Source organism: Triticum urartu, chromosome 6A, assembly GCF_056163025.1.
Source record: "Triticum urartu cultivar PI428250 chromosome 6A, HENAU_Tu73, whole genome shotgun sequence".
Classification (NCBI taxonomy): domain Eukaryota; kingdom Viridiplantae; phylum Streptophyta; class Magnoliopsida; order Poales; family Poaceae; genus Triticum; species Triticum urartu.
Genome location: NC_141878.1, coordinates 99,694,471 through 99,709,038, shown reverse-complemented (window position 1 = coordinate 99,709,038; position 14,568 = coordinate 99,694,471). Strand labels below are relative to the sequence as shown.

The following is a 14,568-nucleotide window of genomic DNA, read 5'->3' as shown; positions in this document are numbered from 1 at the left end:
TAATGGATAATAACAATGCACATGCTTTCATGATGCAATCGATTTTAAGAACTAAAAAAAGGCATTCAAGTGTTATTATCATTTGTAATGCATTGCAGAATAAAGAGTTCAATGTTTGTGTACCACCTTCTTTATTTTGTGCATCAGTTGTATAGGGTCGAATTACAATTTTTTTTTATCAAAGTACATTGTAAGCGAATTAGATTCCAATTACTTTTTTATTTGTTATTGCCTATCTTTCTATGTATGTAAAATTTTACATGCAACAAATACAAATTTTCAAATGCCCATGGCAACGCACGGGCAGTCTACTAGTGTTTATATTTCTTGAGGCGAAGTTGAGGTTTTTCTTGTACATTAAGAAAAAAAGATTAAAGGGCATGCCCACTTAAATTATATAGAATTAACAATGCGTTTTTCACAAATAAAATAATGTTTTTGATGGCTTAGAAAAACAAATGAATTATAAAAAGAGGTAGGAGTGCGCTAGATTTTCCACAATAGAAAGTACAAATAATTCCTTAGAAAATAGTCCTATAGAATTTAATTCCATGAATCAAACAATCAACTTAAGAAATATTCTTAAGGATTCTGATCCTCCAAAAAGAATCAAGGAGCCCTAAACATATCCGAGCCTTGCATCCTCGTTCTGAAAGAACTGACGGGTAACCGCAGGTTAGCCATGCACGTTTAGTTTGTAAATTAGGATATTACTCCATCCGTTCTCAAATATAAATCTTTTTAGAGATTCCAACAAATGTCTACATAGGGAGTAAAATAAATGAATCTACACTCTAAAATATGTCTACATATATCTATATATTGCAGTCCATTTGAAATGTCTAAAAAGACTTATACTTTCTCTTTCCCGGTTTATAGGGCTTATCTCAAAAATTTCGGTTTTCCATTTTATAAATCTCAATATGATTGTTCCCCATCCCATACTCAGATTTTAAGATGCATTAATTCATTGCATGCAAGGATTATGAGAAACTTGACAAATGCATGTACTTCATGTATGCATGCCTTGCAATTAATGTATTGGTAAACACAATTCTTTGAGGAAAAAGAGCGCATTAATTGAGTGTTTTTACAAATCACAAAAATTATTTCACCACTCATCATCTATCTTGATTGGTGAGATTTTTAAATTGAATCTTAGAAATCGGAAAGAAGGTACTAGTAGTAGGTAGGAGTATTTAGGAACGGAGGGTAATCATGGGACGGGGGGCATGTCAGTCATTTCGGTATCCATTTGCACGCGCTGTTGACTTGACGTGACTCCCTCCGGTCGTCGGCTCGTCACCCTCAAATCACTACTCCTACTGCACTGCTAGTCTGCTACTGCTTGCCCGCGCGCCATCGCGTAGTCCACCACCGGCCGCGGATACGCCGCAGCCAATCCACCTCCGTTCGCAGATCCAGCACAGCCACCTCCGGGGACCTGCCCACCCCGCCTCGCCTCCCGGCATTACAAGCAGCCACCTCCCGAGCTCAGCATCGCCCACTGGACTTCGCCGCCGCGCCGTCGGCTGCTCCGACCGACACCACTGCACCGTCTCGCTTACCTGCAGCACGCGAGTGTAGGAGTTCGTCAGCCCCAGATCTCACCACTGCTACTTCTTGCCCTCCTCCGCCTTGACTCGCGACGACCGCCTCCTCCCTTGCCGGCCCATATCCGGCACGGCCATCCACCTCCCGCCGCAGATCCGGCACGGCCATCCACCTCCCGCCGTAGATCCGGCACGGCCATCCACATCCCGGCACCCGACCTAGCCGACTGATCTCAAGGCATCACGAGCAGCTCCCGTCTCCACCTCTGGAGCTCCGCCTCGGCTGTTCGACTTCGCCGCCACGCTGCCGGCTCTCCTCAAATCTCCGTCAAGCTGACCTGCAGCAGGGGACCGTAGCTGTCGAGCCAACAGCGGAAGGAGGATTTGGTCGGGATGCCGGTGAGCGCGACGATGGGGGTAATGAAGCCCCTCCTCGGCAAGCTCGCCACCCTGGCGGGCGACGAGTACAGTAAGCTCAAAGGGGTGAGGAAGCAGGCGTCCTTCCTCGAGAAGGAACTGAGCGCCATGAACGCTGCCTTTGAGAAGATGGAGCTTATGGATGAGCTCGACCCGGTGGCCAAAGACTGGAGAGACCGCGTCAGAGAGATGTCCTACGACATGGATAACTGCATTGATGACTTCATCCGCCAATTTGGAGGTGCTCCTGCCAAGGCAGGCTTCATCAAAGAGACCGTTCGACGTCTCAAGACGTTGGGACAGCGTCATCGGATTGCTGACCGGATGGAGGAACTCAAGGTTCTTGCACTAGAGGCAAATGAACGGCGCATCAGGTGCACATTCTCCCCCTTTTCTCAAGAAAAATATGCAGATACTGTACATTGTATATTTTGTAGAGTATATAACACACCTAGAATTACAAAGGCATATCTGTGCTATATGTTGTATCTGATCTGTGGTTGTTCATTATCGAAAGAAAAATTGTTTCTTTTCGGTTTTAGCCTTGGTGGCATTTGTTACTCATGTGTGAGATGTTGGATCTTAAAACTTTGCAATAATAGAAGGCACAGAGGACGGGAGTTTTCACAATCTTTTAGAAAAAAGGAAAAAAAAAGAAGAATTTTGCTTGCCTACTACTGTCTCTAAAGGACTTAAGTGTGACTTTCTTCCTGGACATCCTCTTTCAGGTACAAGATCGATGAGTGCAATTCTAGTTCTAGTTTTGTGGCTATCGATCCTCGCATGTCGGCGATATATGTGGATGCAGCTGGTCTTGTAGGTACTGATGGCCCAAGGAAAGAGCTTGTCAATTTGTTAACTGATACGGAGAAGAAGCTCAAGGTGGTGTCCATTGTTGGATTCGGTGGTCTGGGTAAAACTACACTTGCAAAACAGGTGTATGATGAAATCAAAGGGCGGTTCAACTGTATGGCGTTTCTTCCCATATCTCAAAAACCTAATATGACATGGATTCTCAACCGTCTACAATTAAAACTTGGGATGCATGGTTCTTCTAGTGCTTGTGAGTTGCAAGACCTCATTGAGGACCTCAGAAAACATCTCACAAATAACAGGTATTAATTTACTTCAATAACCACCCATGCACTTGCATTGGCATGTTATGTTGAATTTGAACAATTGTGTGATTTAATCAATGCTCATTTAAAAAAAAATCAGTGCTCATTTATAAGCTTGTAGGATGCATGATCTAGGATAATCACAAAAAACTGTTCTGATTAGGTAGAAGCATTGTATGTATTTAAATTTCAAAGTTCTGATTTTTGGTAGTCAGTCGGCTCGGGACTCTGGAAACAGCCTCTTACAGAAATGTAGGGAAAGGCTGCGTACAATAGACCCAAAGTGGTCGGACCCTTCGCCGGACCCTGCGCAAGCGGGAGCTACATGCACCGGGCTGCCCTTTTTTTTAGTCGGCTGGGGACTAGTGATTAGAGAGTTAGTCGAACCGCACAAGCCCACAATCCCTGTACTCATTATTTTTTAAAGAGAACCTATACTCATATATTTTATAGTAGAAATCGAAAAAAGTAATATGAGAGAAGGACTACTACTTGTTCAACCCACAACTTCCCCACCTTCCAGAAAGCCTTGCAACCTTGCCCATTTCATCGCTTCTTTGAACATGGATTGTATTGCAAAGTAGAGGCATATTTATTGGTTTTTTATGTATGGCCAAGAGACGATACATTCTATAAGACATTGTATGAAGGTATTATATTGTCTATGTACTCCTGCAGAATTGAACATACATTCTAAAATCAGTATAGAACTAATCATCAAACACAATATCACAACTTTCCCATCTAACTAACATAGCATTTAATAGAAAGTTGCTTCTATACCCATACTGTAATTGTTATGCGTAATGATGAGTGATGACGACCATTACCCTGCTTGGCCGGGCTGGCCTTCACTGATCTGCCTACATAACGAACCTCACTTCTTAGGCCTTTGGTGTGGGTTGCCGGGGTGGTATTGGTTGCATGGTTGTGTTTTGGGGTGTGGGGCAGTGGTCGTGAAGCGGTCCTTGAAGGCATGTGCTCCTCCTCTTCACCATTCTTGGTTGGAGCTGTGGAAGGCGAGTCCCCTGTCGCTGTGATTGGTGTTTGGCGGAGTCTGCCGACTTGCTTTGGTTCTGGACTGGCCAAAGATCTGCCTACACGGGTCCTTTCCCCTGTCTTGCTCTTTCATTGGTTTGGTCGTGAGCTCTCTCCAGCATTAGTGTGGCTGCTGGCGAGCACTAGTGGGTAGTGGCCATAGTGGCACATCCGGCCTCGGGTCCTTTGTTCCCGTGCTGTGCTAGGTCTAGGTTAGCTAGGATTCGTCGTTGGTCATTCAATGAGGTTGGTCGTTGTCCTTTTAATTTTGTTGTTATAAATTGGCCATTCGTGCTAATCTTTGAGCTTTCTTGATGAAAATGACACGTTACCAGGCGTGTCCGAGATTTCTTTTTGTTATGAATAGCATATGAAATTTCTCAACCATATGAAAAGTATCCCTATAGAATTAGAAGTACCTAACTGTTCAGAATTTTCTAAATGCGACGTGCTATTAGGGTAAGTTAGTGCTCCAGAATAATACAGAATGTGGTGTCTCGAAATGTGGTTTAAGTCAATTAGTGAAGTGACTTAAGAAATGTCTCTACATGATTTTTTGTGGCAGTTTAGAAAATGTTACAAAAAGGGACTAAACATTGCTCATTCCATTTTCTTTACCCCGAATGTATCCAATAGTATGACCACACTTTCAACATTTTCCAAAGGAAAGAAAATGTCTTTACAGCACGATGTGGCAGTCTGTAGACACATATTAAGAAGTTTTTAGATGCCTCCGTGTGAGGTATTTGTTCTATTGTTTGGGCCCACGACAAATCTTGCATTTTTTTTGGCTATAACACCAAATTTGTAGTATTAACATCAGACTTTTGTCAATGCATCTTAGTTCCACAACACATTGAGACTTTGTCAATGTGGATTTTTGGTGTGTGTATGTGTAATTACTTAGAAGGTGTGCTGATGCCAAAAAAAAAATGACTTGCACAATACTATGAGCAGACATATTGTACAAAACCGACAAGAGGTTGTAGCTGCACTGCTCAAAAATTAAATTGCATATTTCTTTTCTGTATGGCGCATATGTGCATATTGTTGGTTGTTGCATAACATTTTTCTGATGCACAAGCTCTTACTGTGCGGATGCGGAAAACGTCTTACCTCGGTGTGAGGGGATGACCTACATGTTTATAGGCAGGGGCGCACATCCCTGATAGGGCATACATTGTTGAGATTCTGTAGGAGAGATTACATCTTGGAGGAGAAGGGATAAGAGTATGGTTATAAGAGATAGGAGCTAACACTCCTAGCTAACAACCTGGCCGCGCTAATTACCTCGGCCAATCTCCTCTGTCACGTTATCAAGTGTTAACACTTACATGATGCCAATCAACATGAATGCGGTTATAATGTTGCTCTATATAAACTGCAAGTTTTTTTTCTCGAATATGCATTAGAACTGTGTATCATTGCATTAAGGAGAAAAAAAGGTTACAAGGAAATCCCGACACATGCCACTCTACCCAAAACTAGAAAAGAAAAAACCCGTGCCTGTTACAAAAAACAACGACCAAAGTAACCCAAAAAAATGAATGACCATTAGGTGGTAGAAGCCAAAAGTTGCGCCATGTCCCTAGTTCTGGCCAAGCAGTAGAGGTGTCCTTCCTCCGAAATCCTACTAACCATTAGGTTGACACTCGATGTGGCTCCATTAAGCACACAATCATTCCGATGCTTCCACAACATCCAGGCCCCCAAAGTGATCAGCGAGTTGAGCCCCTGTTTGAAGATACCAGAAGGCAAAGAATTGATTCTCAATCACTAATCACACAACACATTATCGTCGGTGTGTGGCGAGAAGTCCGGTAGACCAGAGCGACGAGCACACACCAAACTTGTCTAGAGAAGACAAAGTTCGTCAAAATGTGTTGGATCGTTTCTAGCTCTTGATCACACATGGGGCTTTGACTCGGGTGGGGCAATCCCTTTGTGCCAATCTGTCGCTGTCCAGCATCTATTGTCCGCTGCCAGCCAGAGGAAAAACTTACACTTCTTTGGAGCCCAAGACTTCCAAATAAGCTTATTGCATACTTGCATTGCATCTTTCTTTTTTTGGCATGCATATTTGCATCTTACGTACCCAGCTGTGTTTTGTACAGTGAAACAGGGGACAGTTTTGTAGCTTGGCCGTTGAAGTCAATAATCATGTATTGTGAACTACTCCCTCTGTTCCTAAATATAGGTCTTTTTAGAGATTTCAATATGGACTACATATGGATGTATATAGACATAGTTTAGAGTGTAGATTCACTCATTTTGCTCCGTATGTAGTCCATATTGGAATCTCTAGAAAGACTTATATTTAGGAATGGAGGAAGTAAGTACTAATTTAGCCTTAGGAATAAGGGATTCAGTTATTATCAAAACGAAAGACATAGAAATACAACAGCATATATCTATTGTAATATGCTTAGATGCTTGTCCGTGCAATCGACTGGTACAGGTCTACAGGAAGACCATCCATTATGATCCATGCATGCTTTCTTTCTTGCTTGCTTAATTCCCTGATTTTCTCTTGTGAACGGCTGATGCAATTTTCTTTTATTGCAAGGATCGTACATTTTACAATTAATGTGAAGTTAATTAGTCCTTTTGCTTAGAAGATAGAAATACAATAGCATATATTTTGTGCCTGAGAATTTAGTGAGCGAAATTAACTTGGATGTTATTGTCTTATTGAGATTATCTGATGGTGCCATTTAGTTTTGTGAAATATGTGAGCCTGCTAATCTAACCCTCGATAGCAGATTCGCTTGAATCCAATTGGTTTTAATTTCATTCAAGTTCAATAGAATGTTTTGGTACTTTCCCCTGCAACTTATATTCATATCCAATCATAGTGTAATGTCTGCATACAATTGACAGGTACCTTATTGTAGTTGATGACCTGTGGGATCAATCAGTATGGAATGCTATTAGCCGTGCCTTTCCAGAAAATGATAAAGGGAGTAGAGTAATAGTAACCACTCGAGTGGAAGATGTGGCTTCTGGGGCATGCTGCAGTCACCCAGGGTCCATTTACAGAATGAACTTCCTCGACGAACAAGACTCAAAAAGGTTATTTTATAATAGAATATATGGATCTGAAGATGACTGTCCATCCCGATTTGAAGATATTTCAGCTGAAATTCTGAAGAAGTGTGGTGGACTCCCACTTGCAATCATTACTATATCTAGCCTATTAGCCAGTCGTCCTGAAATGGACGAGTGGGAGGCCATAAGGAATTCTCTGGGCACCCAGTTTGCAATAAATCCCACAACGGAAGGGATAAAGAGTATATTAAACCTTAGTTATATGCATCTTCCTCTTCATCTCCGGGCATGTTTTCTGCACGTTGGTATGTATCCAGAAGACCGTGAGATAGAGAGGGATGATTTGGTTCGTCAATGGGTTGCAGAAGGCTTCATCAATAATTTGTATGGGCAAGATATGGAGGTTGCTGCGAAGAGCTATTTCAATGAACTTATCAACAGAAGCTTGATTCAGCCTGAACGTACTGATCATGGAGAGTTGTTATCATGCAGAGTACATGATATGATGCTTGATTTAATCTTAAGCAAGTGTGCAGAGCACAACTTTATCAGAGTTGAATGCAGTTCTGAAGACATGGCAAGAGAGCATGCCTGGAAGTACAAGACCCGCCGTATATCCCTGAATTTAACCGGTGGCAGCGCAGCAGATGGGACAGCATCAGAGACCATTGCCTCTAGCCTATCACAAGTTCGATCACTTGCACGGTTTGGGGAATCCAAGTACATACCTCCTCTTTTGCATTGTAAGTATATCAGAGTCATTCACTTTGAAGTTTTGGGGGAACTATGCCACAAGGAAATCGATCTGAGAGCCATTAGCCAATTGCTCCAATTGAGGTATTTAAAGGTTTCAGCTGACCAATACGTGAAACTCCCTACTGAAATGCAAGGGCTTGTGCTTTTGGAGACACTAGAATTACATATCAAATGGATACAACTCCCATCAGATATAGTTCACTTGCGTCGCTTGACCCACTTGGTAGTTCCAAAGAAGACAGATCTGCCTAAAGGGATCAGGAACATGAAATCACTGCGCACTCTAGATGGGTTTGAACTGGGATGGAGCTCCTTGGAGGATATCAAGGGACTCGGTGAGCTGACCAATCTGAGGTGCCTAAGGCTCTCAAAGTGTGCCATGGGTGATTTGAACACAGCAGGGGTTGATGCCTTGGTGTCCTCCATTGGAATGCTCCATGACCTCAGATATCTCTGCATCCATGGTCAGGTCATAGATACAAAAAAACGGCTGGCCTCATTATCAGATCCTCCTCGCCATATCAAGGTATTTAAACTGGATGATTGGAAGATGTCCAGAGCTCCCAAATGGATTTGCAGTCTCCAATGTCTCTACCGCCTGGAGCTGGATGTTGAAGAGATGACCATCGATGAGTTTCTTGCTCTTGGTAAGATGGCCTCTCTCGTTCACCTCTCTTTGTCTGTGTTGAGCTTCGCTCCAAGAGAAGGGAGAAAAAGGAATGTTGCGAGCATCTCCATGGGATTATTCCCAGTTCTGGAGGACTTTGCATGCTTCGCTGGTAGTGATCTGACCGCATGCCTTGCCTTTGAGGCAGGGGCTATGCCCAAACTCCGAAGGCTCAGGCTACATTTCAACGAGAGGTACTGGGGTGGTGCCGCGACAGTTGGCTTGGAGCACCTGTTAAGTCTCGAGCATGTCGCTGTACGTATGGGAAGTGACTCTGATCGGTTTCCTCAACGAGTGCTCCGTGATGCGAACTCTGCGTTCAAAAACTGTATACAACTGCACCCAGGCCATCCGTCCTTTACCGTCGATGGGTCCGGCTTTACTCCCTATTGTGCGTGAGAAAGGCATTGTATACTCAGGGATAATAGTGTTTACATACTCACTGTAGCTGAGAACGACCAGCAGAGAGCTGTTGCAGAGTCAGATTGCACAACAAGTGGAATGTTCCACTGGAAGTGATGACTAACAGCCTGAACTGAATCCCAAATATGAAAACTGACAGTGACGAGCACCGCAGATAGCAATTTGTGTCTTTCGATCAGCCACTCTAATTTGCATCATCCCTTCGCTATTTTTCTTTTTAAAGATGAAAAGGGCTCCATTTTTATTGAAAATGAAACCAATGTCTGGATACATGAAAAGCTCGCTGACATAGGCTGGAAGTGCCTACATCAGCCTACTGGCTAAACAGGGGAACACTGGAGGTAAAAGGCAAGTTTGACTTGCTCGAAGGCAAGCACCGGGAAATAAGAAAACATAAGGTAGTATTCATTAGATGGACTGGCACGCAACTGAACATGGATTGGTGAAACTATGGCAACAAACAGCAGACTCTCCCTTCACCATTTTACCTCCATTTATTTTGTTATTTAATTTATTACTGGATATTGTTCTTATGTACCCGCCCTCATCGTGTATTGCCATATTATACGAGTTTTTAGACACTGTGTCCTTGCTCCTTTTTCTTCAATAATTTGCAGTGCCCCTGATCAATTTGGCAAGGAATGCATATTCTAGAAAAATTGGAAAGGAATATTTTTTTCCTCTGCCGCTCCCGCGGGCGACAGGGGATGCCTCCCGCCGCCGCCGGTCCCCGTCCCCCTCTTCCTCCAGTCCCCTCGCCGCCGCCCAGGCGCGCCGGCCGGCGAAGCCTGCCTGGCGTGGGCGGCGGTGGGACGCCTCTCACCTTCATCGTTTGGCTGGCACGGGACGGCCAGATCGATGGAAGGCGCTGGGCTAGCGTGGGGCACGGCGGCGTGGTAGCGGGCGCTCCTGGCGGCGGCGTGCGGTCGGCACGACGACGCTATGGTGGCGTTCTCGCGGCGCGGTATGCGGCTGCGCCGCCATTGATGGGGCTCGTTGGTTTCGCTCTGGCGGCCAGCGAGGGCTGGATCCCGGGGCGGCGGCCCCGCACGGCGAAGGTTGTGTCGGTGGCTGTGGTCTCGCGACGGGCGATGCAGCGGCCGTGGTGGTGGACGATCCGTGCACAAGACGCTTGATGGAGGCCATTGGAACAAATCTGGGTGAAGACCTGCTCACGGCTGCTGCCGAGGCCGGCGATGGCGGCACTTTTCGGTGTCATTCCCTTGTTGAAGGCATTGCTGTTGAGAAGTTCCAGGACACTATCTGCTACCTCCGGGGAAAACCCTAGATCAGTAGATCGGATGACGGCGGCATTATTGTGTCGTTTTCCTCCTGTGGCGTCATTCTTGGAGGTGTACATGGGCTCGAGGGACCAGTGGACAGAATAATTGGTGGAGTGGTGCTTCATCCTGCACATTAATGGTGGCGTTTCTCGGCGGCGTGGCGCGGTGGAGACTCGGCGCCCGATGTGTGGCGAGGGACTCGTGCAGGAGAGTGCTGTTATCAGGCGCCATGGTGGCGTCGATGGCTGGGAGGCCGGGCAAGGTGGTGCAGCAGTACACATTGAAGATGGATTGGTGGCAGGTGGCAATGGCCTCATACCCGGCAGACGTCCTGGTTGAGGAGTGCGCCGGACTGGTAGGTGCCCTATACCCGGTAGGCGTCCTGGTTGAGGAGTGCGCCGGACTGGTAGGTGCCCCATACCGGCAGGCGTCCTGGTTGGGACCTCAGGTCTTAGATGTTTAGATTTGGCTGCGATGTCTGTTTGGTATTAGGCCCAGACTATCAGCGCCTCTTCATCAATTGGATAGGAGTAACGACAGTTGTTGCATAGACGGTGGCTTTAGTCTTACTGTTATATCACTTTGTAAGGTCTTATGAGAATAATTAATAAAGTGGTCGTATGCATCGCCCAGATGCAGAGGCCGGGGGTCCTCCTTCTTTTCTAAAAAAAATTATTGAATTTGTACACAAACACCTATCGTGTGTCTACCTCCACATTATTTTGTTATTTTAGATTACGTGGATTACGTGTATATATGAAATTTGTAGGTAATACTCTGATTTTTTATATGTTGGCAACTAAACAAAGACATGTGTTCATATTTGCAACTAAGGCTGATGTGTACGACTGGACATCGATGCTTGATTATAATCATCTTATGTGAAGCACTGAACTTTTTTTTAGGGGAAGCAACGTAACTAATATATTCCTATGCATATATCAAGTCACAGATTATTCAAATCTACAACCTGCGGAATATGGCTAACTTGATGTCTTGTGTAACTCTGAATTCAGAAACGGTATAAAGTTGTAGTAAAGCAGCGACAATTAATATGGATCTAAGGGAGTATAATATATCATCTTGAAGAGAGATAAAACATAACAGGCGATCTTGTCTCAGCTTTATAAACCATTTTGCTATGATTGATGCACCATTCTGAACTATGGAGTATGACATTTAGAACCACAACTTTGCTCACAAAGGTATTGTGACTCTGAGTCCTGTTTGGTGGACTAGCTTCCTCTGAGGTAGCGTGGTTGGTGTCTTGCCCTCTTCTTCTTCAATAATATCATACGCACGCTTGTTTGTGTGCATTGTAGAATAAAAAAGTGAGGGTCTATTTATCATGGACAGTAGTTGCTATCTAAAGGGCACAAACAGAGGGTGCTTACGAAGTTAAATTGGTTGTTCAGCTCTGTTTTCCTCAGCGACCGGTCAAGGGAAAATGCTGAAAACTAGTACTATTCAGATACGGTGTATTTAAATAATATTCAGGTGCAAGTTTCAAAACAGAATTCACAGTTAAATCGATGTATCTCGATGTTATCAACTCTAGCGCTATTCCTACTTCCAAATATGTTTGGAAAGTCAAAGTTCCTTTAAAAATTAAAGTGTTTATGTGGTTTGTACATAAACAAGTAATATTAACTAAGGATAACTTCGCACCGCAACAATCAGATCGTTGAAGAGCATCTCCAGGTTCGTGTTCAGCATCTCGTGGAGAAGCCATTGAGGAAGAACGTCGACATAACCCCAAAAGGTAGCAACAAACCGATTCTCTTTGAGGTCAAATATGAGAAGCTGCCAAACTTCTGTTTTTGCTGTGGATTGGTGGGACACACAACAGAGAAGTTCTGTAGCATGCCAAAGGAGTTGCGGAAGGCGGCCTACTCCACAGACATAAGGGCGCCGCCGTACTGGGCCTCTCTCCGGAGACACATTGTTTTCGGAGAGATGCCGGTGTCGGATGGTGTGATCACGGAGGTGACCTCGGCGGTCAAAAAGCTCTATGTTTCTACTGCTGCCACGGCTACGGCGTTGGCTTCGGCGGACGAGGTAGCGCCGTTTGCCTCCGACGCTACCAACGCGCTGGAGCAGCATGTGATCACGGGCGGGGGCACCAACAACTCCAGCAATGGTGCTCCTGCTCGGTTAGCTACAGGAGGCCTGGAGGCGCACAAGGACAAGTCTGGAGCTCTCCTCATCACCAACCTAGGAGCTCCGGCTGGTCCAGTACAAGAGCTCATGGAAAAGGGGCCTGGGAAGCACCTCCACACCGACTTGGGTGCTCCTGGGACGCCTGCTGGACACTTAGGGGCTCGGGATGCTGTTGTTGTGCATTCACAGAACCTGCCCCTGGTGCAGCTTGCTGTAGATGCCCATGTGCAGGAGCAAGACCAAGCTCCCCTGATGTGTGCTGCTTCGGGGAGTGAGCAGCAGCAGAAGCTGGATGGGAAGGCCATGGACCTAGTGACTGCTTCTACGCAAGATGGCCGCGAGGGTGCTGCTGATGTAGGCGTACATCGGAGTGCTCTGGCTGCTGCAGGAGCCCAGTGCTGGAAGAGGCTTCATCGGGAAGAACATGACGAGAAGGACATGGTGCAGGCTGCATGTGTTAAACATGCGGTTTTTGGTATCCCAACTCCACCAAACAGCGGAAACGAACTCTCCAATCGCAAGATGGCTTTTGCTGCCATGCTAGAGAGCACCGCGGGAAGCAAGAAGCGCTCTCATGATGACCAAGATAATCTGGTGTTCAGTATGAACAACACTAGTTCTGAAAATTTAGAGTTTAGGGGTGCTATGGACGTGAGTGTGTCTTGTAAAAGAGTGTGTGGTGAGAGAGTTGGTACCGTTGTAGGCATAGATGGGTCTACTATTCATGTAACTGAAGAAGTAGATGGGGGAGTGGAGGAGGTTCAGGACAAAAGGAGGGAGTCTGTAGGGGATGGAAAAGATGTAGGAGGTACTACCAAGGAAGCTACCGGCCCTGGGGCTGCCGGTCAACTGACGGGCGCGCTTGATGACGCCCGTCAGGAGCCATGAAAATAATTAGCTGGAACTGCCGAGGTTTGGGTCAACCTCGGACAGTCCAAGAACTTGTGTGCCTCTCGAAGACACACCGACCCAACATTATCTTCCTTTCTGAAACAAGAAAAAATAAAGAGTATGTTGAGAGTTTGCGCTACCGCTTGGGTATGAAAAATGTGTTTTCTGTTTCTGTTCCAGGCAAAGGTGGTGGTGTAGCGGTTTTCTGGGATGACCTTTATACTTTGCAGCTGAATAAATATGGTGAACATTTTATTGACATGTACGTTTGCAAAGAAGATGGCTCTAAGTGGAGAAGTACCTTTGTCTATGGTGAACCAAAGGCGAGTCAAAGGAATGTTATGTGGGATCTGTTAAGGCGAATTAAACCGCTTGGAGCCGGACCTTGGTTTATGGTTGGCGATTTTAACGAAGCTATGTGGCAAAATAAACATTTTTCTCGTAATAAGAGGTCATCCAAGCTTATGGCAAATTTTCGTGAGGTTTTATCTGAATGTAATTTATTTGATTTGGGATTTACTGGAGTTCCTTGGACTTACAATAACAAGCAAGAAGGTCACAAAAATGTAAAAGTGCGTCTTGATCGCGCGGTGGCTTGTCCTCAGTGGTCGTCTATGTATCCTAATTGCAAGGTCTCACATATTATCAGCTCAAGGTCAGACCATTGCCCTATTCTTATTCAATTGATGGGTGATCCTCTTCCTGGTATGTTTAGTAAACATCTGAAATATGAAGCGTATTGGGAAAGGGAGGCTGTGGCGCTGAAAGACCAAATCGAATTATGTTGGAATAAAAGTACACATGTCAGTGACTTGGGAGATGTGGCAAACAATCTGGATACCCTTATGAAGTCCCTTCATGGGTGGAGTAGGGACCATATAGGTTATTTACCTAAAAAGCTTGAAACGGCGCGGAAAAGAGTAAATGTTCTCTACAAAAGAAATGACCATTCTGCTATGTTGGAGAGAAAGAAAATCCTCGGGGAGATGGATGAGCTCTTGATGAAGGAAGAAAGTATGTGGAAACAGAGATCGTGTTTGGACAAAATGAAACGGGGTGATAGGAACACAAAATTCTTCCAGAGAAAGGCCACTTGGAGAGCAAAGAAGAATAATATATCTGCCCTCAGAAGGAGCGATGGGTCTCTTTCTAATGACGTGGAAGAGATCAAAGGTATTACAAACTCCTTCTTTAAGCATTTGTATTCTTGTGAC

The 14,568-nt window shown here is 45.0% G+C and overlaps 1 protein-coding gene across 1 annotated transcript; it reads left to right on the top strand.

Moving 5' to 3' along the window:
- The first annotated feature begins 1,283 nt into the window (after nt 1–1,283).
- LOC125515136 (disease resistance protein RGA5-like) lies at nt 1,284–9,198 on the top strand. Its single transcript, XM_087526788.1, has 3 exons — nt 1,284–2,344; nt 2,699–3,085; nt 7,007–9,198. Exons 1-3 carry the CDS (start codon nt 1,947–1,949, stop codon nt 8,994–8,996), a joined length of 2,775 nt encoding a protein of 924 aa, XP_087382914.1. The 5' UTR covers nt 1,284–1,946; the 3' UTR covers nt 8,997–9,198.
- The last annotated feature ends 5,370 nt before the right edge of the window (nt 9,199–14,568 follow it).